This window comes from Castanea sativa, chromosome 10 (genome assembly GCF_040712315.1).
Source record: "Castanea sativa cultivar Marrone di Chiusa Pesio chromosome 10, ASM4071231v1".
NCBI classification, from domain to species: Eukaryota; Viridiplantae; Streptophyta; class Magnoliopsida; order Fagales; family Fagaceae; genus Castanea; species Castanea sativa.
Window position 1 is genome coordinate 1,812,961 of NC_134022.1, and position 20,661 is coordinate 1,833,621.

General features: G+C 39.1%; 1 protein-coding gene across 1 annotated transcript; it reads left to right on the plus strand.

The window, feature by feature from the left end:
• Window positions 1-11,453: 11,453 nt before the first annotated feature.
• Window positions 11,454-16,961, plus strand: LOC142613258 (dolichyl-diphosphooligosaccharide--protein glycosyltransferase subunit DAD1). The gene is made up of 5 exons (XM_075785512.1): window positions 11,454-11,683; window positions 11,776-11,823; window positions 15,755-15,842; window positions 16,115-16,158; window positions 16,710-16,961. Exons 1-5 carry the CDS (start codon window positions 11,600-11,602, stop codon window positions 16,791-16,793), a joined length of 348 nt encoding a protein of 115 aa, XP_075641627.1. The 5' UTR covers window positions 11,454-11,599; the 3' UTR covers window positions 16,794-16,961.
• The last annotated feature ends 3,700 nt before the right edge of the window (window positions 16,962-20,661 follow it).

Genomic DNA, 20,661 nt, shown 5'->3' on the forward strand with positions numbered 1-20,661 from the left:
GGTCCCATCCTTCCATCTATACAGTCAGCATATCAATTACAGAGCTTTTAATGTATGGGCGGTGGTAGCAGCTTTACTTTAGACATTCCACCGCTCTTTCTATTGTCTTCCACGTGTACTGTGTATTCCCATAATCGTAGGATTCTTTATAATATAACCCGGGGACACTAAACTTCTCTTCCCATGTCCTCGGCCTAATAATCCGAGGACAAATCTACTCCTCGGACGTATTTGGACATTTAGATACTGCATGATCATTTTGATGTCTTCGGATTTGGGTTTCCAGCCCAAAAGACTTCGTTGGGCTATCCTTCATAAATTACTGGGCTCAATACCCCTACAATAGCCCCTCGAGATTCTTTATTTTTTCACCTCGGGAGAAAAATAGAATCTCGACTTAAAAGACCTTTTTACCCTGCAGAATCTTGGCAATATTGCTGACGGAAATAACTTCTGAATTACCCATCGCGTGTTCCCGATGCTTCGGTATGCGAAACGCCCCCGAATTAATTGTTGGCGCCTCTATGTCTCCCACGTTTCAATGATGTGACACATATCCAACGGTCGAGAGCGATTCCTGTGTTGAGGCGGGAATTCACCTGCTTCAAAACACCTTTTGATATATAAATACTAACTTTCTTCAAAATTCTTCACACTACAGTAACCTCATAACGTACCTGCCATACTTTCCATCTTCCCATACTTTCTCTTTCTATCAAGTACCCTGTCCGAGGTGACCGTGCTTTCTTCTTTTTCAAAAGTAAGTTCTTCAATACTCTTTTCCCTCCTTATCAGCTTTTTGTTTCTTTTGTTTCTTTTCCTTCCCATCTTCTCTTTTTCTCTGTATCTTTCATCCTCGGCGTAGTTCTTTGTTAGTTTTCTTCACACCCCCTTTTTTCAAAGATGGGTAGATTTGCGTCCCTGGTGGATTCAAACGAAAAGATAGAGCATTTTAAGGTTAAGTACAAAATTCCCTTGGATGTATCTATTAGGTACTGTAATGAGGAAGAATGTTATACAAAAAGAAAAACGGGGGAAGTTGTAATCCCGATGATTGCGTTCATCGAAGGGGGAATGAAAATCCCCATGGGAACCGTGACTAGGGATTATCTTAGGGCTTTTAGATTAGCTCCCACCCAGTGCGCCCCAAATGTCTTTAGGATCCTAGGTTCTATAGATGCCTTAAATGAGAAGATGAACCTCGGGCTCACTCACCACGACATGAACTAGGTTTATAACCTCCATTACCTAAGCAAAAAAGACGAATATTACCTAAAATCTAGATACCCAGAAGTTAGGCTAATTCAATGCCTGCCTGAATCAAATAAAGGCCTAAAAAACGACTTCCTGATCGTATCAGGAAATTGGCACGACGGCCTCCCCTGCCCGACAAGGGAAGGGACTCCAGGTGAAGTTTCTTTTACATACTATTATCCTTTGTCTTTTTACTTATTCTTACCCTCTTTTACTTGGATAACTCTATAGATCCACACGCCGCGGATCGTCATCCTAGTCTTGTTGATTTCGGACGGTTGGATAGGATCCTACAAGCTGAGGTTTTCGTGCATACTGACGGCCAACTCCGAGCGGCTCATCTGATCCTCGGCTACACTCCGATATCCAAAGCTTTTCAGGCGCCGAAGTGCGTGATCAAAGCCCACGATCCTCGTCTTCCTCGGATTAGCGTTGCCGTTGAAGGTTTCTTGCTACCGGAGGGGACTACCATTCCTCAAGGCACTTTGGTCACCCAACCAATCCAACCACCACAATTCGTTCCAGTTGGGATTCCCACAGTCCCTTTCTCCACACAATCAACCTCTGGTGAAGCTGCGTCTTCCTACCCTACCATAAAGGAAGAAGAAGAAGAAATACTTGAGGTATTAGATTCCGAGGACGAGTTTGAGGTTTTTAATCAACCCTACTCTCCTGAAGATTCAACTCCCATCTTCGGCACCTCTACACAAATCTCAAAGGCTACTACTCAAGAACCTGACAACATGGGCATTCAACGTAAGATTAAGCCCAGCCTAAAAGATGTCCTCGAGGGCGCTGACAAGGGCCCTAGAGTCCAAGAACCTCCTAAAGAGTTGCGCCCTCGGACTCAAGAAAAGGGTGCTGACAAAGGCCCTGAAACTAGGCTCCCTCCTCCTCCCCTATCCTCCCAAACTCAACGCACCAACATAGCTGATCTTAAAAGAAAAAGGGATCAGCCGAAAGGGAAGGAAGTGGTGGAGGCAGGAAAGGGCTCTCTTTCCAAGGAGCTTGAGGTGGAAAAGGGTGGAAAGCAGGCTCGCACCATGCAGACTAGGTCGGAAAGAAGAACCGAACAACAGGTGGCCGTACGCGCCCCTGTATGGCTTCCTGACATTTTCATGGACGACGAGGCCATCACCGTGGACGCGTCCATCAGAAACTCCGATGAAGGGACAACTGCATGCGTCGCAGATGCATTGGAGCAGGCGTTGTTACTCCCCGAAGACATGGTTGAGCTGAGAAAGAAAAGGGACCACACCGTTTTTATGACTTTGAAGAAGGAGCTTGCAATGGTGAGTTTTTTCCTCTAAAATCTTGGCTACTATTTTTATTACATATATATATATATATGTCTAAGTTTTATATGTTTCGTTCGTAGGCCGTTCAATCTGCCCATAGGGCAAAAGAGATTGCCATCAGCTCCTACAAAACTCTGAGGGCCGAGGAATTCAGGCGTGAAACCGCCCAAAAGATCTCGGACCTTCACAAGAAGAAACTGCAGGAGGTCACAGCAAAGTTGGCTAAGGCAGAGAGTGATAAGGCAGGCTTAGAGGCTGATATGAAAACAACGACTAAACAGGCCGAGGATCAGCGCCTAATGCTCCGTCAAGCCGACGATAACTTCTCAGCAGCACGAAGGCTCGTAGAGGATCTCAAGAAAGATCTGAACGAGTCTGAGATGGCCAAAGAGGAGGCCATCAAGGGCAAAGAGGAAGCCTTTGAGGAGAAGAAAAAGGCTGAGAAAGCAAAAGAAGAGGCCGAGATCTTAAGGGACCAAGCCGAACAAGACGGTTATGATATAGGTGTGAAAGAGGTCACTGAAACTTTCAAGGCTCAGGTTCCCGAGGTATGTAGGCATTACTGCCTCCAAGTGTGGAAGGAGGCACTTTTCCAAGCTGGGGTTGATGCCTCTTCCACTCTTTGGAAAGCAGAGAGTGTCTACTATCCTCCTGCAATTCGAGCTTCTACCATTCCTGAAGCTGCCCAAGAAGCTGCCTAGGGATCATCTGAGGATAAGGGGGTGATTTGGCTGAAGACTCAACTCTTCCTGAAGATGCTCCTAGACAAGTTGATCCAGCACAAGAAAAGGCACTTGAAGACGTACAGCCCTCAAGTGACCTTCAGGAATCTTCAAAGGATGAGTTGGGTGATCAAGCTAATCCAATAACTTTGATAGATGATCCTAAAGGCAAAGGAATTGCCGTTGAGTCCTCGGTTCAGCTTCCATCTCCTCAAGACCCCAAAGGCCCTCTGAAGATTAAGCTGAAACAGTGACTGCTTGTTGTCTTTCCTTTCTTTATTTTTATTTTATTTTATCTCTAAGTGTAATACCTAAGTGTAATTGCAAAAGTACTATTGGAATCTAATATAAGCATGAATGTTGTTTTCCTTGTTTAGATGATTCTTACTTTTTTTGCTTTATTTTGATCATATTGTTCAAAAAGTACCATCTTTTTGCTCTTTACCAAAGTTAATAGCAATAACCTGAATTGAAATTGATACTCCAAGAAGGTTTAGTTATGCCGGGAACTGCATTAAGTGATGCATTTAAGTAATTGATTCTTCATTTTGGATCTCTAGTTGAACTATGTAAAAATAAGGCATATGGTCTTTTAACTTAGGTATGCAAAGATTTGATGTTTTGACAAAAAAGAAAAGAAATGTTAATTATTCCCAAGTAAATGATCCAAGGACCAGGCCTAACTTAGGTTTTGTTTAACACTTGGTAAAGAATATCAATTTAGACGAGGTATGTGGTCCGAGGATTCAGGCATACCAAACTTCAGCTTGATACTTAGGCGAATAAATTGAAATGTTAATTTTCCCAAAGTAGATGATCCGAGGACCAGCCGTAACTTAGGTTCTGTTTAACACTTGGTAAAGAATATCAATTTAGACGAGGTATGTGGTCCGAGGATCCAGGCATACCAAGCTTCAGCTTGATACTTAGACGAATAAATTGAAATGTTAATTTTCCCAAAGTAGATGATCCGAGGACCAGACGTAACTTAGGTTCTGTTTAACACTTGGTAAAGAATATCAATTTAGACGAGGTATGTGGTCCGAGGATCCAGACATACCAAGCTTCAGCTTGATACTTAGATGAATAAATTGAAAATGTTAATTTTTCCAAAGTAGATGATCCGAGGACCAGACGTAACTTAGGTTCTGTTTAACACTTGGTAAAGAATATCAATTTAGACGAGGTATGTGGTCCGAGGATCCAGGCATACCAAGTTTCAGCTTGATACTTAGACGAACAAATTGAAATGTTAATTTTCCCAAAGTAGATGATCCGAGGACCAGACGTAACTTAGGTTCTGTTTAACACTTGGTAAAGAATATCAATTTAGACGAGGTATGTGGTCCGAGGATCCAGGCATACCAAGCTTCAGCTTGATACTTAGACGAACAAATTGAAATGTTAATTTTCCCAAAGTAGATGATCCGAGGACCAGACGTAACTTAGGTTCTGTTTAACACTTTAGTAAAGTATATCAATTTAGACGAACGAAGATAATGAACGCAATGCAGTTTACAACAAAAAACGGCCGAAGTGCCTTTTATTTAGTAATAGTACCTTCGTAGATTATTTACATTCCAGGGATGTTGTACAACACGTTCGTCCAAATCTTCCAGATTGTAGGCCCCTATTCCTGCGACCGAAGTAATACGATAAGGTCCTTCCCAGTTGGGCCTCAATTTTCCCCACGCAGGATTCTTCGTCGTGCCCAAAACTTTCCTTAATACTAAGTCACTAGGTCCAAAAGGTCGAAGTTTCACATGAGAATCATACCCCTGCTTGAGCTTATGTTGATAATAAGCTAGTTGAACCATGGCATTTTCTCGCCGTTCCTCAACTAAGTCTAAGTTCCTCATTAATAGGTCATCATTGCTATTTGGAATGAAGGAGCTTTTCTTCAGGGTTGGGAACCCAGTTTCTAAGGGTATTACTGCCTCGGCTCCATAAGTCATGGCGAAGGGTGTTTCACCTGTGGATCTTTGTGGTGTAGTTCGATACGTCCACAAGACATGTGGCAGTTCTTCCACCTACCTCCCCTTGGCGTCACCCAACCTCTTTTTGAGTCCGCTCACTATTACTTTGTTGACAGCCTCGGCTTGCCCATTTCCTTGGGGATAAGCCGGAGTGGAATATCTATTCGTGATGCCCAGATCACAGCAGTATTTCCGAAAGGCTTTGCTATCAAATTGTAAACCATTATCTGAAATGAGAGTATGAGGGATGCCGAACCTGGTAACGATATTCTTCCATACAAACTTTTTTGCTTCCATGTCTCTGATATTTGATAATGGCTCGGCTTCAACCCATTTGGTGAAATAATCTGTTCCCACGAGGAGCCACCATCTGTTTCCTGTTGCTTTGGGAAAGGGTCCAACAATGTCCAAGCCCCATTGAGCAAAAGGCCATGGGCTAGATAGAGGATTCAGGACTCCCCCTGGTTGATGTATATTTGGAGCGAACCTTTGACATTGGTCACACTTCTTTGCATAATCTTGCGCCTCCCTCTGCATATTTGGCCACCTATAGCCCTGAGTAAGGGCTCTGTGAGCTAAAGACCTTCCCCCTGTGTGACTTCCGCAAATCCCTTCGTGTAACTCTTCCAAAAGTAGCTCCGTTGCCTCGGGGTGCATGCATAACAAATATGGTCCCGAAAAGGAACGTTTGTACAATTTCTGGTCCTCGGATAACCAGAAACGAGTGGCTTTCCTGCGAACTTTATCTGCTTCAGCTTTTTCTCCAGGCAGGATGTCATTTCTGAGAAATGTTACTATTTGATCCATCCAACTAGGCCCTTTCCTAATTTGAAGAATTTGAGTGGAGTTACCATCCGTCCCAGTGGGTTTCAACAGATCTTCAACGAGGATAACTCGTGGTAGACTTTGTGCTGAGGACGTTGCGAGCGTGGCTAATGAGTCGGCATGGGTATTGCCACATCTGGATACATGCAATAGTAAAAAAGACTCAAATTTAGATTGCATATGCCTGACCTGGGTTAGGTATTCTCGCATTCTGGAATCCCTTGCTTCTAGCTTCCCTTCTACTTAGCCTACCACCAATAGTGAATCCGAGAACATTTGCACCGTCTTTCCTCCCATTTTATGAACCATGTTCATCCCTGCGAGGACGGCCTCATACTCTGCTTCGTTGTTGGTGGCCTAGAATCCTAATCTCAAAGATTTCTCAAAAGTAATTCCCTCTGGGGATATCAAAACTAGCCCTATACCAGATCCCCTCTGATTTGCTGCTCCATCAACATGGACTTTCCATAATGGAGGCCCTTCGCACGAAATCATGCCTACTGACTTTTTACCTATGCCTTCTTGATAGTCTTCTAACGAAGGCTCAGCAAATTCCGCCACAAGGTTCGCGATGACCTGTCCCTTTATAGAGGTGTGATGCATATATTTGATATCGAAAGCTCCTAGGACAGTTCCCCATTTGGCAATTCTTCCCATATAATCTGCATTTCGCAGAATCGATTTAAGAGGGAGTTGTGTAAGAACAACAACCGTATGAGAATGGAAGTAATGGGGAAGTCTTCGTGTAGCATGTACCACTGCCAAGATAGCTTTTTCCAGTGGCAAATAACTCAGCTCGGCCTCATGCAGAGATTTGCTTACATAATAAACCGGTCTCTGGATATTATTGTCATGTCGGATAAGAACTAAACTAACTGCATGGTTAGCTACTGCAATATATGCAAACAGAATTTCATCAACTTCTGGTCGAGACATAACTGGCGGTCGCGAGAGATATTCTTTAAGCTGTTGGAAAGCCACCGCGCATTCCTCGGTCCATTCAAAACCCTTCCATTTATTCAGTAATTGAAAGAAAGGTCTGCATCTGTCCGTGGACCGAGATATAAATCGGTTGAGAGCAGCAGTCATACATGTTAGCCTCTGCACTTCTTTAGGATTCCGAGGTGGGTGTAAGCTGTTTATTGCCTTCACCTGAGCAGGATTCACTTCAATTCCCCGATGAGTCACCATATATCCTAGAAACTTGCCCGATCCCACACCAAAAGAGCATTTAGAGGCATTGAGCCGCAATTTATACTCTCTTACCTTTTGAAAAGTGTTGCTCAGATCTTCTAGATGTGCAGAAACTTCTTTACTCTTTACCACCATATCGTCCACGTATACCTCAATAGTTTTTCCTAGCTGTGCCTCAAACATTCTCGTCATTATCCTTTGGTAGGTAGCCCCTGCGTTTTTCAAACCAAAGGGCATTACCTTATAATGATAATTTCCCGTAGGAGTGACGAATGCAGTCTTCTCCTGGCCCTCAACGGCCAAAGGTATCTGGTGATAACCTTGGAAAGCATCAAGAAAACTCATCCGAGGATGTCCAACAGTAGCGTCAACCAATTGATCAATCCGAGGCATTGGGAATGAGTCATTCGGGCAAGCTTTGTTTAAATCTGTGAAGTCTACACAAACTCTCCATTTCCCATTCTTCTTTTTCACCACCACCGTATGGGCTAACCATTCAGGATAAAACACTTCTTTGATAGCACCTGCCTTTTTGAGTTTGAGCACTTCCTCTTTTACGGCTTCGAAATGTTCTTTGGAGGACCGCCGAGGTGGTTGCCTCCTTGGTACCACAGTTGGATTGACCTTTAAATGATGACATATGAAGCTCGGATCAACCCCAAGGGCCTCATACGCATTCCAAGCAAATACATCTATATTTTTCCTTAAAAATAAAATCAGCTCTGTCTTCTCTTCCTGTGGCAATTGAACTCCAACCTGAAAGAACTTCTCAGGGTCATTGTCTATGAGAATTTTCTCCAATTCTTCACATACCGCTTCATCTATCTTGGCTGCGTCAAGAGACTTTGATTCTTCACATACCGCTTCATCTATCTTGGTTGCGTCAAGACACTTTGATTGATATGCTTCTCCGTTAGCCGAGGCCGAGGAATCTGGCTCTGGTCGACGCAGAATTGCAGCCGTGACACACTGTCGGGCCACAGATTGACTCCCAAGTAACTCCACCACCTGGTCTCCAGAATGAAATTTAACTTTGACATGCAAGGTTGAGGAAACAGCCCCTAACGCATGCAGCCAAGGTCTCGCTACAATAGCCGTATAGGGAGAATAAGCATCGACCACGATGAAATCTACGTCTACCACCTCCGGACCTGATTGCATAGGCAGTCTAATTTGTCCCTTCGGAATGACAGCTTTCCCTTCGAAGCTTATCAAGGGTGAGTCATATGCCATAAGATCTTCAACCCTTAAATTCAAGCCTCTAAATAGGTCAGGGTACATGATATCTGCGCCATTGCCTTGATCAACCATTACCCTCTTTACATCATAGTTCCCTATTCTGAGGGTTACCATTAAGGCATCATCATGATGCTGGATGGTTCCCATCTTGTCCTCTTCAAAGAAACTTAGGACTGGCAGGATGCTTGCCTTAATCCTCTTCGGTTGATCTCGTGACTCTTCGGCCAATGTTCGAGCCACTGACATTACCCTGAAAGGAGCTGAGCCAGTCCTTCCAGGTGCTGCAAAAATGACATTGATAGTACCTAGAGGAGGTCTCGACGAAGGGCCGTCGTGGTTTGCTACTCCTGATTGGTTTCCTCGCCCATTAGGTTGGTACAGGAACTGCTTCAGCTTTCCCTCTTTAACCAATTGTTCCAAATGATTCCACAAAGTGCGACAATCCTCGGTGGTATGACCCCTCTCCTGGTGGTAATGGCAATGGAGATTTTGGTTGCGTCTCAAAGGGTCCCCTGCCATTTTATTTGGCCATTTGAAAAAAGGCTCATGCCTTATTTTCTCCAACAACTGCTGCACCGGCTCCCTGAAGACGGTGTTGACCACTTGTGGGGGTATGTGACCAGCCTGCCTGGAAAAATCCCGTGCAGGCCTACTGTTGTTGTATCTGTCCGACCTGAAATCCCTCATTTCTTGTGGGATAACCTTCGCCTTGCCTTTTCCCTACTGCTGATCTTCCTCAATCCTTTTGTACTCGGCGATGCGATCCATCAGTCGACGTACGCTTCTGACAGGTTTCTTTGTTAAGGACTTCCTCAAGTCATGCTCTGTTGGTAGGCCGACCTTGAAGGTCCTTATTGCTACATCATCAAAGTCTCCGTCAATTTCGTTGAACATTTCCCAATACCTGTCCGAATACGTTTTCAGGGTTTCCCCCTCCCTCATAGCCATGGATAGTAAAGAATCCAATGGACGAGGAACTCTACTGCACGTGATAAAGCGAGAACCAAATGCTCTAGTAAGCTCTTTGAAAGAATCAATGGAGTTTGCCCTTAAGCCGTTAAACCATCTCATGGCCACGGGCCCCAGGCTAGAAGGAAAAATCTTGCATAACAAAGTTTCATTCCTGGAATGCACTGCCATTCTCTGGCTGAAATGGTTTACGTGCTCCGCAGGATCCGTCCGACCATTGTAAAGAGTGAAGGCCGGTTGTGTGAAGTGCCGAGGTAGCCTCCCTTCTTCCAATCTGCGCGTGAAGGGTGACCTGGAGATTTGGTGTAACGCTCTTCCCATGGCGTCATTTCCTAAGCCCCTAGAGGGGTAGTCTCTGCCACGCCTCCCATGCAGATTGTCTTCTTCGGAAGAGAAATATTCACATGGGGGAGTTCTGGATCTCTGCCCGTAATTGTCATCCTCGGATCCTTCCGAAGAGGGGTCAGAGACCGGAGGAGTTCTCCTTCGCCTTTCGTGACGCAATCTTCTCTTTAGGCCGTCAATCTCCTTCTGCATGGCCCTGGCATTTCTTTCATAAGGAACTCTGCTTCCTCCTTGCAAATGACTTGCACTTCTGATGGTGTGTGTAGTATGTACACTTCCTTCTCGGTTCTCTCCGTGATCAGGATGCAAGGAGTGATCCTCACGCTGGGAGCCCACGGACTCCGCGCTGCGTTGTGGTCCTGATCCTACCATGATGTCCTAAACTTCCTTAAAGACTAAATTCCCACAGATGGCGCCAATTGTAAGGACATAATTCAAATTCCCAAACTCTGACTGGTGGGAGATGGGCTTGAAAGACCTTTCTTTACAATAAATTTGTAGAGGATGGGTTTGTAATCTAGATTTCAAGGATGGTTTAGGCAATCAGGGAAAGGATGGGCTTTGGGCCCAATGGGACAAATTAAAGAGTTGTTTGCAAAAGTAAGACAGCGAATTCCTCCTCGGACGAAATCCGAGGATAGTTTATAATAGTATTTCTTTGAGTTTGGATACAAATGTTGATTATCATCTACTATTGGCTCTCTCTCTTCTACTCAAAAAGCCCTGCCCCTTTCTCATATGTCTTCCCTTCTATTTATACTCCTTTTCTTCTCTTCATCATCTTCCACTTTATGGTTGCAATCCTCATTCCGGATACTTGTCCCATCCATTCTTCCCTAAAGCCCGCTGGGATTAGGGACCAAGTTCCAAGCTCCATGCTCAGGTCCCATCCTTCCATCTATACAGTCAGCATATCAATTACAGAGCTTTTAATGTATGGGCGGTGGTAGCAGCTTTACTTTAGACATTCCACCGCTCTTTCTATTGTCTTCCACGTGTACTGTGTATTCCCATAATCGTAGGATTCTTTATAATATAACCCGGGGACACTAAACTTCTCTTCCCATGTCCTCGGCCTAATAATCCGAGGACAAATTTACTCCTCGGACGTATTTGGACATTTAGATACTCCATGATCATTTTGATGTCTTCGGATTTGGGTTTCCAGCCCAAAAGACTTCGTTGGGCCATCCTTCATAAATTACTGGGCCCAATACCCCTACAAATACAATCCCTCTTAACTAATAAACCTTTCCTATAATTAAAGTTTATAATTTATGTTTTAATCTAATAAATTCATCTTACTTATTGTCATTTACTTCTGAATTTGCATGCAGGATATTATGTCAAAGTAAGTTTACTATAAAGAAACAAAACAATGGACACCTATTTTAGTCGAGGAACTATTTTGTTTATTATTTTACTAAGGCATCAATCAATTTTTTGTGTAAGTAAAGATTTGAACCTCAAATTTTTTATTTAACCATAAAAAATTTTATCAATTGAGTTAGCAAGAATTACGATATATTAATACGAGTAAAAACTTTTTTTTTTCTCTTAAAAAAAAAGAAAAAGAAAAAAGTAAGCAAGTAGAAGCCCATTAGAGGCCCATCAGATCAGCGAAAAATGACGAAATTGCCACTTCCATTTTTACGACGACCCGTGAAAAAAAAGTCAGGGGGTCAGGGTCTTCATCCCATTACCATATATTTGTTGTATAGTCAAGCTCGGTAGCGAGAAAGAGAAGAAGAAGAAGAAAAAAAAGTAGGGTTTTGCAATGGTGAAGTCGACGAGCAAGGAAGCCCATGCTCTTTTCCACTCTCTCCGATCTGCTTATGCAGCCACTCCCACTAATCTCAAGGTCTCTCTCTCTCTCTCTCTAGCAATTTCTCTTTTTCTCTCTCTATAATTTAAGATCTCTTACACCAATCGTATTCTTTTTTCTTTTTGCAGATCATCGATCTCTATGTGGTTTTCTCTGTCTTCACTGCTTTGATCCAGGTATATTACGATTTCATTATATAATTTACTCTCTGGAAAACGTTTGAAATGCTTATGTTAAATTCCCTTTCTGTTTGGTTGATGAGAAAATGCGGAAAAAATAAAAAGGAGAAAGGAGAATGTAATATTTGAAACATTGTGTTTTGGTGTTGTTTTTGGATTCAAAAAATTGAAATTAACATCTTAGATCAGCTGTTGCATACAATTTGATGAGCTGTTTTGTTTCCCTGGAAAAAAATGATAATATATATTAAGAAAAGAAAACGAGAAATGGAAATTTTAGTACCAATGTGAGGCCCTAAAGAATTATGATCTGAAATTATTTATTTATTTATATTTTATTTTATTGGTAAGTTACACAAGAACCCGAAGAATGGGTCTTGAACTCACGAGCCCCTACGGCTTATAAGGGGAGGAGGTGCTGGCTGAGCTAGAGCTCATTGGCAATTGTGAATTGTGATCTGATATTCATACAATTAAGAGAACTAAAAAATGATGTGGATGAATAAGCACCACGAACGGCCAGTGTACAGTCTCTCTTAAAAGGAATGTTATTTGAATGGAAAAACTTTATGCTCTCCTGCTCCTCAAAAAATTCTACAATTTTTCTCCTTTTTTTTGCTGAGGAAATTGGGAATTTATAAAATACGGAAGGATGTTTTGGCATCATTGTTCATGCCATTTGGGTTTATAAATGCATGGGATAACTTATTTGACGCCAGATGGTTATTTCTGTATCTTACTTTATGAACTAATTTCCTAAGATGACAATTCTGATTGATCTTTTATAGTTGCCATTGCATACAATTCAGATAGCTTGGGTGCTTATACTCTTTTTATAGTTGAGAGTTATATTATTCCACAAAATTGACTAAGAAATACAAAATACATCTTGAATTTTACACATTTAAGTTCAAGCTATCTATGAAATCTAAGAAAGAACATGGGGGATTATTTCCTAACACAATCATTCAATCATGAGGGAGGATATAATTTTCCATGGTTGCGTAGAATATTTGTGACTTGTAAGGGTTTAAAGCAAAATTTTTCTGTAACTCTATATGTTCTCTTAGGATTTTTCTTTGACAACAAAGAATTATAGTTTTGCTATTAAAGTCTGTTGGGATTTAAATTTTTTTTTTTTTTTTATAAGTAATAAGATTATATAAATTAGGAAAAATGAGTCACCCAAGTATACAAGAAATATATTGGGGTAGACAATCAGTTGCAAAAATTGCATAAATCTAATAAATCAACTATAGAAAATAAAGAAAGGTTCCCGATGGCTGTCAGCCAATCCAATAAGATTGTAAAAAAGAACAACTTAAGGTTAGGCAAAGAACTTTCGGTGTCTTCAAAACTCCTGCTATTTCTTTCCCTCCAAATGCACCACATTAGGCAATGGGGGATAACCATCCAAATATGACCATTTTGATTACGACCAAAATGACCTTGCCAATGAGCTAAGAGCTCAACTACAGATTTTGGCATCACCCACGAAACTCCAAACAAAACCAAAATCATGGACCACAAATCTGAAGCAATAGGGCAATGTAGCAAAAGGTGATCAATAGATTCACCATTGCATTTACACATATAGCATCAATCTGTAATCCTTACCTTTCTCTTCCTTAAGTTGTCAATAGTCAAAATTTTATCCAAAGCTGCAGTCCATACAAAGAAGGCTACTCTTAGAGGGGCTTTTGATCTCCATATGATTTTTTCCAAGGGAAAGGATGCTCACTGCTGATTGCAGCTGTATCCAGAAGATGGTAATAAGTACCAACCTTGAAGCTCTTTTTCTTATCAGGTTTCTAGCACATCTTATCCTCCCCAATCCCTCTAAATCTAAAACCATAAATGGTATCCATGAAAGTCATCAAAGGCTCCAATTCCCAATCTTGTATGGCCTGTACAAAGTGTTGATCCTAGTGAAGAACCTCATTAGTGAACTGCATTAAATCCGCCACACTTGCCTCCTTCTTACGATAGATCTGAAATAACTCAGGGTAGCAGACATCAAGAGAACTCTCCCCACTCTATCGGTCTTGCCAGTTTTTTTTTTTTTTGATATGTAAGAAGAGAATATTATTAATAAGAGAAGAGCAAGAAAAATACAAAGAGTTCACGGTAGTGAACAGAGGAAAAAGGAAACAAAAAGGGTGATTGTCCTGTTTTTCATCTTTCTGAACGTTGGAATTTGTGGAAATATGTTTTTTTTTTCCCTTTAACTGTTAAGGATATTTGTCCTTTGTGGAATGTGTTTTGAGGGTTTTTTTTTTTTGGGGTCCTTGGAAAGTGCTATTTAGATGCATCTCTGTTTTGAAGATCCGAGTTAATTCCTGTACATCTAGTTTGAATGTTAGATTGCTGATGTACCCATTCTACATCCCTTCCTAGTCCTCTCATTTAATACCTCCTTAAAATGGGTCTTGATGCCAACAGATATTTGCAAATATTTTGTGACTTTTACTCACTACAACTAATGCTTACAAGCTTTGCAGTGTTTATTAGTTCTTTGAATTAGGCATAGAAGATAAGTATGGTCCAAAATGATTAAGTAATTTTTGACCTTCTGATTATATATATAGGCATCTAGCATCCTGATGCAGCTTGTTCAACAAGAAGATCTTATCACATGAATTTATGACAGCTTGTAAGCATAGTAAGAACTTAGGCTTTATGGTGACAAAAGGAAACAAAAAACTATATCAGCAAGATACAGACTTTTCTTTTTGACAAGTATATCAGCAAGTTACAAACTTATGAATAAATGATTTACCTTCTTCCAGTTTCTCATAATTAGCATTGTCAAAGTTCTACTTTGGGTGTTTGATCCTCACCTGATATCTTTTTATGTAGTGTGGCGTAATTCATTCTCTGATATCTGTTTCATCATCGTATTTGCAAAACCTTTTTGATTTTGGTGATCTTGAGCTTTTGTCTTGCTTTGCACAATCAGCAATTTTTATTTTCACTTGATTTTTAAATCTTTAATATTTGTTGTTTGGCTAGCTTAAAATTTACTCTCTCTCTCTCTCGATTGGTTAGATTTGAACCTCAAACTCACTCCAACCTTATCCCATCCCTTTACCAATTATCGTTTTCTATATTTCTTGTACTAGCACCTCAATTCTGACGCTTCTTTTTGAGGCTTTTCCTGTGGATTATCTTATGGTGAACTGTGAACCTTTTTTGATGCTTTTAAGCTAGTAAATTACTTTCTCTGCTGGTGCCCAGTAGTTGAGCAACTTTAACATGAGATAATTTATGGTAGTGGTCAGTATTCTGTGCCCTTCTCTGTTTTTCCTTCAGAGCCCTTTGCTGCTCTTCTATCTCATCTTCAAATTGGTTTTCATATATTCCCTGAACAAACTTGTTTTGCTCACTAAAGCAGAATTTATTGACAATAAGTTTCTTTTCCTGAGGCCCATTATTGAGTCAGACCTGACATTGGGATAAGAGAGATGATTTTGCCACATTGTTACTTAAAACACTATGAGCAGCTAGATTCACTAAATGATGTTCGATATGGTTGTGGCTGATTGTTATATTTTAGTTTCCTTGCTGCTTTATTATTGGTCTGTGATCCATTTGGTCATAAGTTCTATATCTTGTTTCTCAAAAAAAAAAAAAAGTTCTATATCTTATTGTGCCTGGAATATAACTTTCTCTTTGGCCTTTTAGTTTTACATTCAAGTTCTATCAGTATAATCTGCCTTTTTGAATCTAACCTTGGTTTAGGAAGGTTTTATTTATAGAAGATGAATTTCAACTAGAAATTTAACTAATTAGAGACTGGTTCTGTATTCCCCATTTATTTTTAATTCTTTATGCATATGTGTTTCATTGAATAAAGAAGATTTTAATTGGTTTCAGATCTTACCTGGTCCAGTTCTGACAAGTAGTTTGCCTTCTTGCTGATGAACAGGTAGTATACATGGCTATTGTTGGATCATTTCCATTCAACTCGTTTCTGTCAGGAGTACTTTCTTGCATAGGGACTGCAGTCCTTGCTGGTAAGCTGGATTTTTAGTTTAATATTTTGTGTGAGGAGCAAATCACATGACACATGCTGAACTCTGACTTAGCTTTATAACTACCATGTCACCAAATAATTCTAAATAAGTTGAATTAATGTTGGTTACTGATTTCCGTTATACTTTTTCTAAGCCCGCCCCTCTTTTTGCTAGTATATACTTCTTGGCATCCAATCTGCATACTTGCTGATTGATTATGTAGTTTTTGGAGAGAATGAATTTGTGGCTGATAGGCTTGTTTTTTACTGCAGTTTGTCTCCGCATCCAAGTGAACAAAGAAAACAAGGAATTCAAGGTAAATTTCCTTTCCACTACGTTTTTTTCTCTTCTGCTTTGATTGTTGCTCAGAAGGTAATGAAACAACCTGCTGAAAGAATTTAAATTTTGTTGGCTTTGGTAATTGGTACTATTGTTTTGCTGCAAACATAGAAAGGCAAATGGCATGAATTTTTTGTCCTTCCTCGGTCCCCTCCTCCCATTCCCTTCCCCCTCTTGCAATTCCCAACAAATGCAAAAGGGTAAAACTTATTGGAAAAAGTTTGGCTCCAAACTAGTTTGGAGATATCTTGTTGTCTTATAAATTGTCACATAAGGGTTGGAGAAAGATAGCTCTAAACTAGTTTGAAGCCAAAATTTGGTCAAACTTGTATATAGTTCCTTAGGTGCTGTACTTTAGTTTCCCAAATTAAATTTAACCATATGGCTTTGGAAGCCCAAGTGCATTGGGAACATAAGGGACAACACCTAAGTTTTGTTGAATGCAATTTTAGAGCAGAAAAAAGTGAGCACTATCATAATCTTGATAATATTCATTCTTACTGGTTTATCTGTTCCATCAACTTGCAGGATTTACCACCAGAGCGTGCTTTTGCAGATTTTGTTCTCTGCAATTTGGTGCTTCATTTGGTTATTATGAATTTCCTTGGATAGATTGCAATCTATGGGCGTTCTGTAATGTTGTTCCTTGGACTTTTACTAGACTTTGCCATAAAGTAGTTATCGCCATTACTAGACTTTGCCATTGATGCTGCAATTTTTCTTAGGTTGTAACTTATGGAGCTCGCTATATATGAAAAAAGGACCTGCAACTGAATTTTCTATGATTTGTTTTTTATTTGAGAAGCCTCATTCTTTATTAAAGAATTAGACACCGAAACAAATTTTTGTTGTTATGTAGCATCCATGGTTTCTCAGGTTGATAAATTTAGTCACAAATTTTTTCACAACTAGTGCATTATATATGTGATATTAGTGGTGGATTTATTTAAAAGTGATGCGACTTTTTTTTACATCTAGTCACCTTAATAAGTTGTAATAAAGGTTGTGAAAAATTTTGTGACTACCATTGTGCTTTCTGTAGGACTTGGTTTTGAAGTATTCATATTTTGTCTTTTACTTGAGAAACTGTAAAACAAAAGTTATCCTAGGGATTAATTTCCAAAAGTTATTGTTGTGCTTTGTTGCTCAAGAGAGAATTGCCAAAGAGAGGAAATTAGAGAAATAGAGAGAAAGCAAACCTAGCCTTAATCTTAATATCAAATGAAATTTGAAAATTCAGATGGTGTTTGGTAGGGTATTTTGAACAACAGTTTTTAGTATTTAAACAACATTATACGTATTTCTATACACTTTTTTCACATACACATAATTACTTAATTCAAAAAATACAAATAACGTTAGTAGAAGAATAATACTGAACAGGTCTGAGATCAATTTTTCAACACTCACAATGAATGAATTTTTACAACATTTGCAGCAATTAATTGCATAGGAAGTAGTTATATGATGACGTCATCATATAACTAACTTCCTAAATTTTAGCTTACATATTTTCTTTGTGTCTATCACGTGTACTTTTCAACCGCATGTTGCCATGTTTTTTTTTTTGATAAACCGCATGTTGCCATGTTATAATGTCATGTCACATGCTATATCATCACGTGCTACATTATACTCCCCCTTTGAGAGAACTATTTGGGCTCTTAAAATTCCTTCTAAAATAAAAATTTTCCTTTGAAAATCAAATGCTTGATTAACTGCCTACTATCCTCAATTTATTGAAGCGCCCTGTGGATTCAATTTATCCTATTTGCAAACAATGTGATGAGTATGTGTTTCTTGTACTATGGTCCTGTAAAATGATGAATGATGAATGATGTGATGTATAAGGCACGTTCTTCTCAGGTGTTTAATGGCTGACCTTGTTACCCGGTTGAAGTAAGATAATATGACATTATTTGGGGTCACAGCTTGGCATATTCGGGAAATGAGTGTTACGTCCATAATATTTTTACAATAAATCATAAGTGATAAGTTTTTTTTTATAAGATAGGTGATAAGTTATTATTGGTTCTAATTTGTATCTATAACTTAAATTACTTTTTTGTCCACCTATAATAGCTAATAACAACTCACTATTTAGAATTTATTGTGAAAAAATTATAAACATCACATTTAGAAACTCAGTTATTTGGGGTCACAGCTTGGGGTCAGATAGTCATAGTACCTTACCGTGTCAGCCAGTATTCAACTGGTACAAAAAAACCTCTTTATTTGTACCGCTCTAAATATTTGTTGATATTGGAAGTGATCCGGCCAACAAGTGAGAATCATTTGGTAAAAAGGTACAAAGGAAAAAATCAACGAATGCAGCAAAAACATGTACCAGAGCCCATGTTGCCATCATGTTTCCGGTCACCACCTTCACGTCACTAATGCTTGCTTCTTCTTCTTTGTTCGCCCTTGAATCTTCATCTTTCTGCTTTGTTCTTCCGTTTTCTTCTCTAATGTTTTCCTTTTACTTAGCTTAAAAGTATGTTTCATTTTATTTGATTTGATTAGGGCGTTTGCGGTGCGGTTCGTATGGTTTTGGGTCATTTGTAACACTGCACTTTGCGGTGCGGTTTGACCAAAATCATAAATGCACCGCATCATACCTCAATTTTGTAGTCACATGTACAATGCGGTGCAGTTTGGTACATTGTACAAGCGTGCGACTTGGTTAGTTTTTGGTTAATATATTTTTTAAGATGTCACAACAAATTACTAGTATACAATTAATAACCATGATAATATGGCAATAAGTTAATATATATATCTATAACACAAATATATACAAGTCAAAAAAAAAAAAATTTCCATGACAATTTGACAATAAACTAAAAGTACCACAAATATATGCAAAACAAAAGAATAATTCATGACGGTAATTATACACAATTATATATGTTAAACAAATATAACATGTAACACAAAAATGCTTAACAAGTAGCAACCATAAGGTCTATAATAGTGTATCATATACACCACTAGTCTTCCAATGAGGTTTGAACTTTTAATTTTGTATTTGACCAAAATGAAGTTGTTTTTAATGTGAAATTGGAACACACTAATGCTAGTTTGGCCACTTAAATTATATAATATTAAATTAGTAATAAGTATTTATTATAAGGGTCCGGTTAATGTGTGTCCTTAAGGCACACATTAAGCCATCTATTTTTGGAAACATTTTCTCGGGCATTGAAAAAGCTGTCAACACTTTTTCAATTCTCGAGAAAATATTTTAAAAAATGATTAATTATTGTCTGTCATAAGGGTACACATTAACAAAATTCTTAATATAAAATATAAATATATGAGTGTAGTGCTGTGTGCTTTTATATGGTTTTCTTATCATAAAACCGCACACTGCACTGCACAATGCAGTGCGGTGCAGTGCAAGTCATTGCCACTTGAGTGCGATGTAGTTACTTTATTTTGCCAACGGTTTTGGTCGGTTTGGGTGCAGTTTTGCGGTTTGATGAACACCCCTCGATTTAACTATCATTTTGTATTGTGTGCTATGTGCTAACTCTCTGACCACGTGAACTTTGAAATTCAAAATAACTTTTGTGCTACACACAACCATCCAACCAGGACTAAAAAATAAAAAAAATAAAAATGAAAAAGAGGTTTTGTCATCTGTGTGTTTTATATTTGAGAGCTACAATGTTTACAATATTTTCATAATAAATCATAGGTGGTTAATTGTTGTTGGTTTTAATTTAAACCTAACTGTGAAATTACCTTTCTACCCCATTAATAACAACTTGTAATTACTTGCTACATAAAATTTGTTGTGAAAATGTTGTGACTATATCAATTCTCTTTATATTTTTATGAGCCTGGTTAACAGGTGTTTTTATGAGCTTGGTTAAAGGACATCATTTATCTTTGTATAAAAAACAAATTGGTGTCAAGAAAAATAAAAAGAATAAAGAAAGAAAATAAAAATAAAAAGAATAAAGAAAGAAAAGAAGAAGGAAAGGAAAGTGGGAAATGATCCCCAATGTGAGTGTGGCAGCCACAATTAGTTCCCCTTTTGACATACATGTAAATTTTCACGTGTCTTTTTTTCTCAACCCAAAACCAAAACCATCTCTAGCTTTTTGCCTATTCTACGTTTGTCTCGTTTGTAATCATCTTCATTGTCTATAAGCGGAGAGTAAGTCTACTGCTATAAATATTTTCACAATTTTGTCCTAACTTTATTATGTGGTGAAAATAAAATAGTGGACCTACGTGAGTCTATAATTTCGCCATTTACGAGTTGTCATGTAGCAAAATTATGATAAAATTGTGAAAATATTTGTGATACTAGACTTATTTACAAGAAAATTTTTCTTTTTAAATTGAATTTTGATGTGATTCAAAAATCCATTTAAACCAAGAAAAAACTTGAAAACAATCCGATAAAATATATCTCTAGCCCCTATGTACAAAAGAAGACAATTTTCTACTCATCCATGAATAAAAAGAA

Excerpts from the sequence above, each read along its gene's own strand:
- LOC142613258 (XM_075785512.1), top strand. The coding sequence starts at position 11,600 with ATGGTGAAGTCGACGAGCAAGGAAGCCCATGCTCTTTTCCACTCTCTC. Across the intron at positions 11,684-11,775 it reads CCACTCCCACTAATCTCAAG|ATCATCGATCTCTATGTGGT; the intron begins GTCTCTCTCTCT and ends TTCTTTTTGCAG. Across the intron at positions 11,824-15,754 it reads TCTTCACTGCTTTGATCCAG|GTAGTATACATGGCTATTGT; the intron begins GTATATTACGAT and ends GCTGATGAACAG.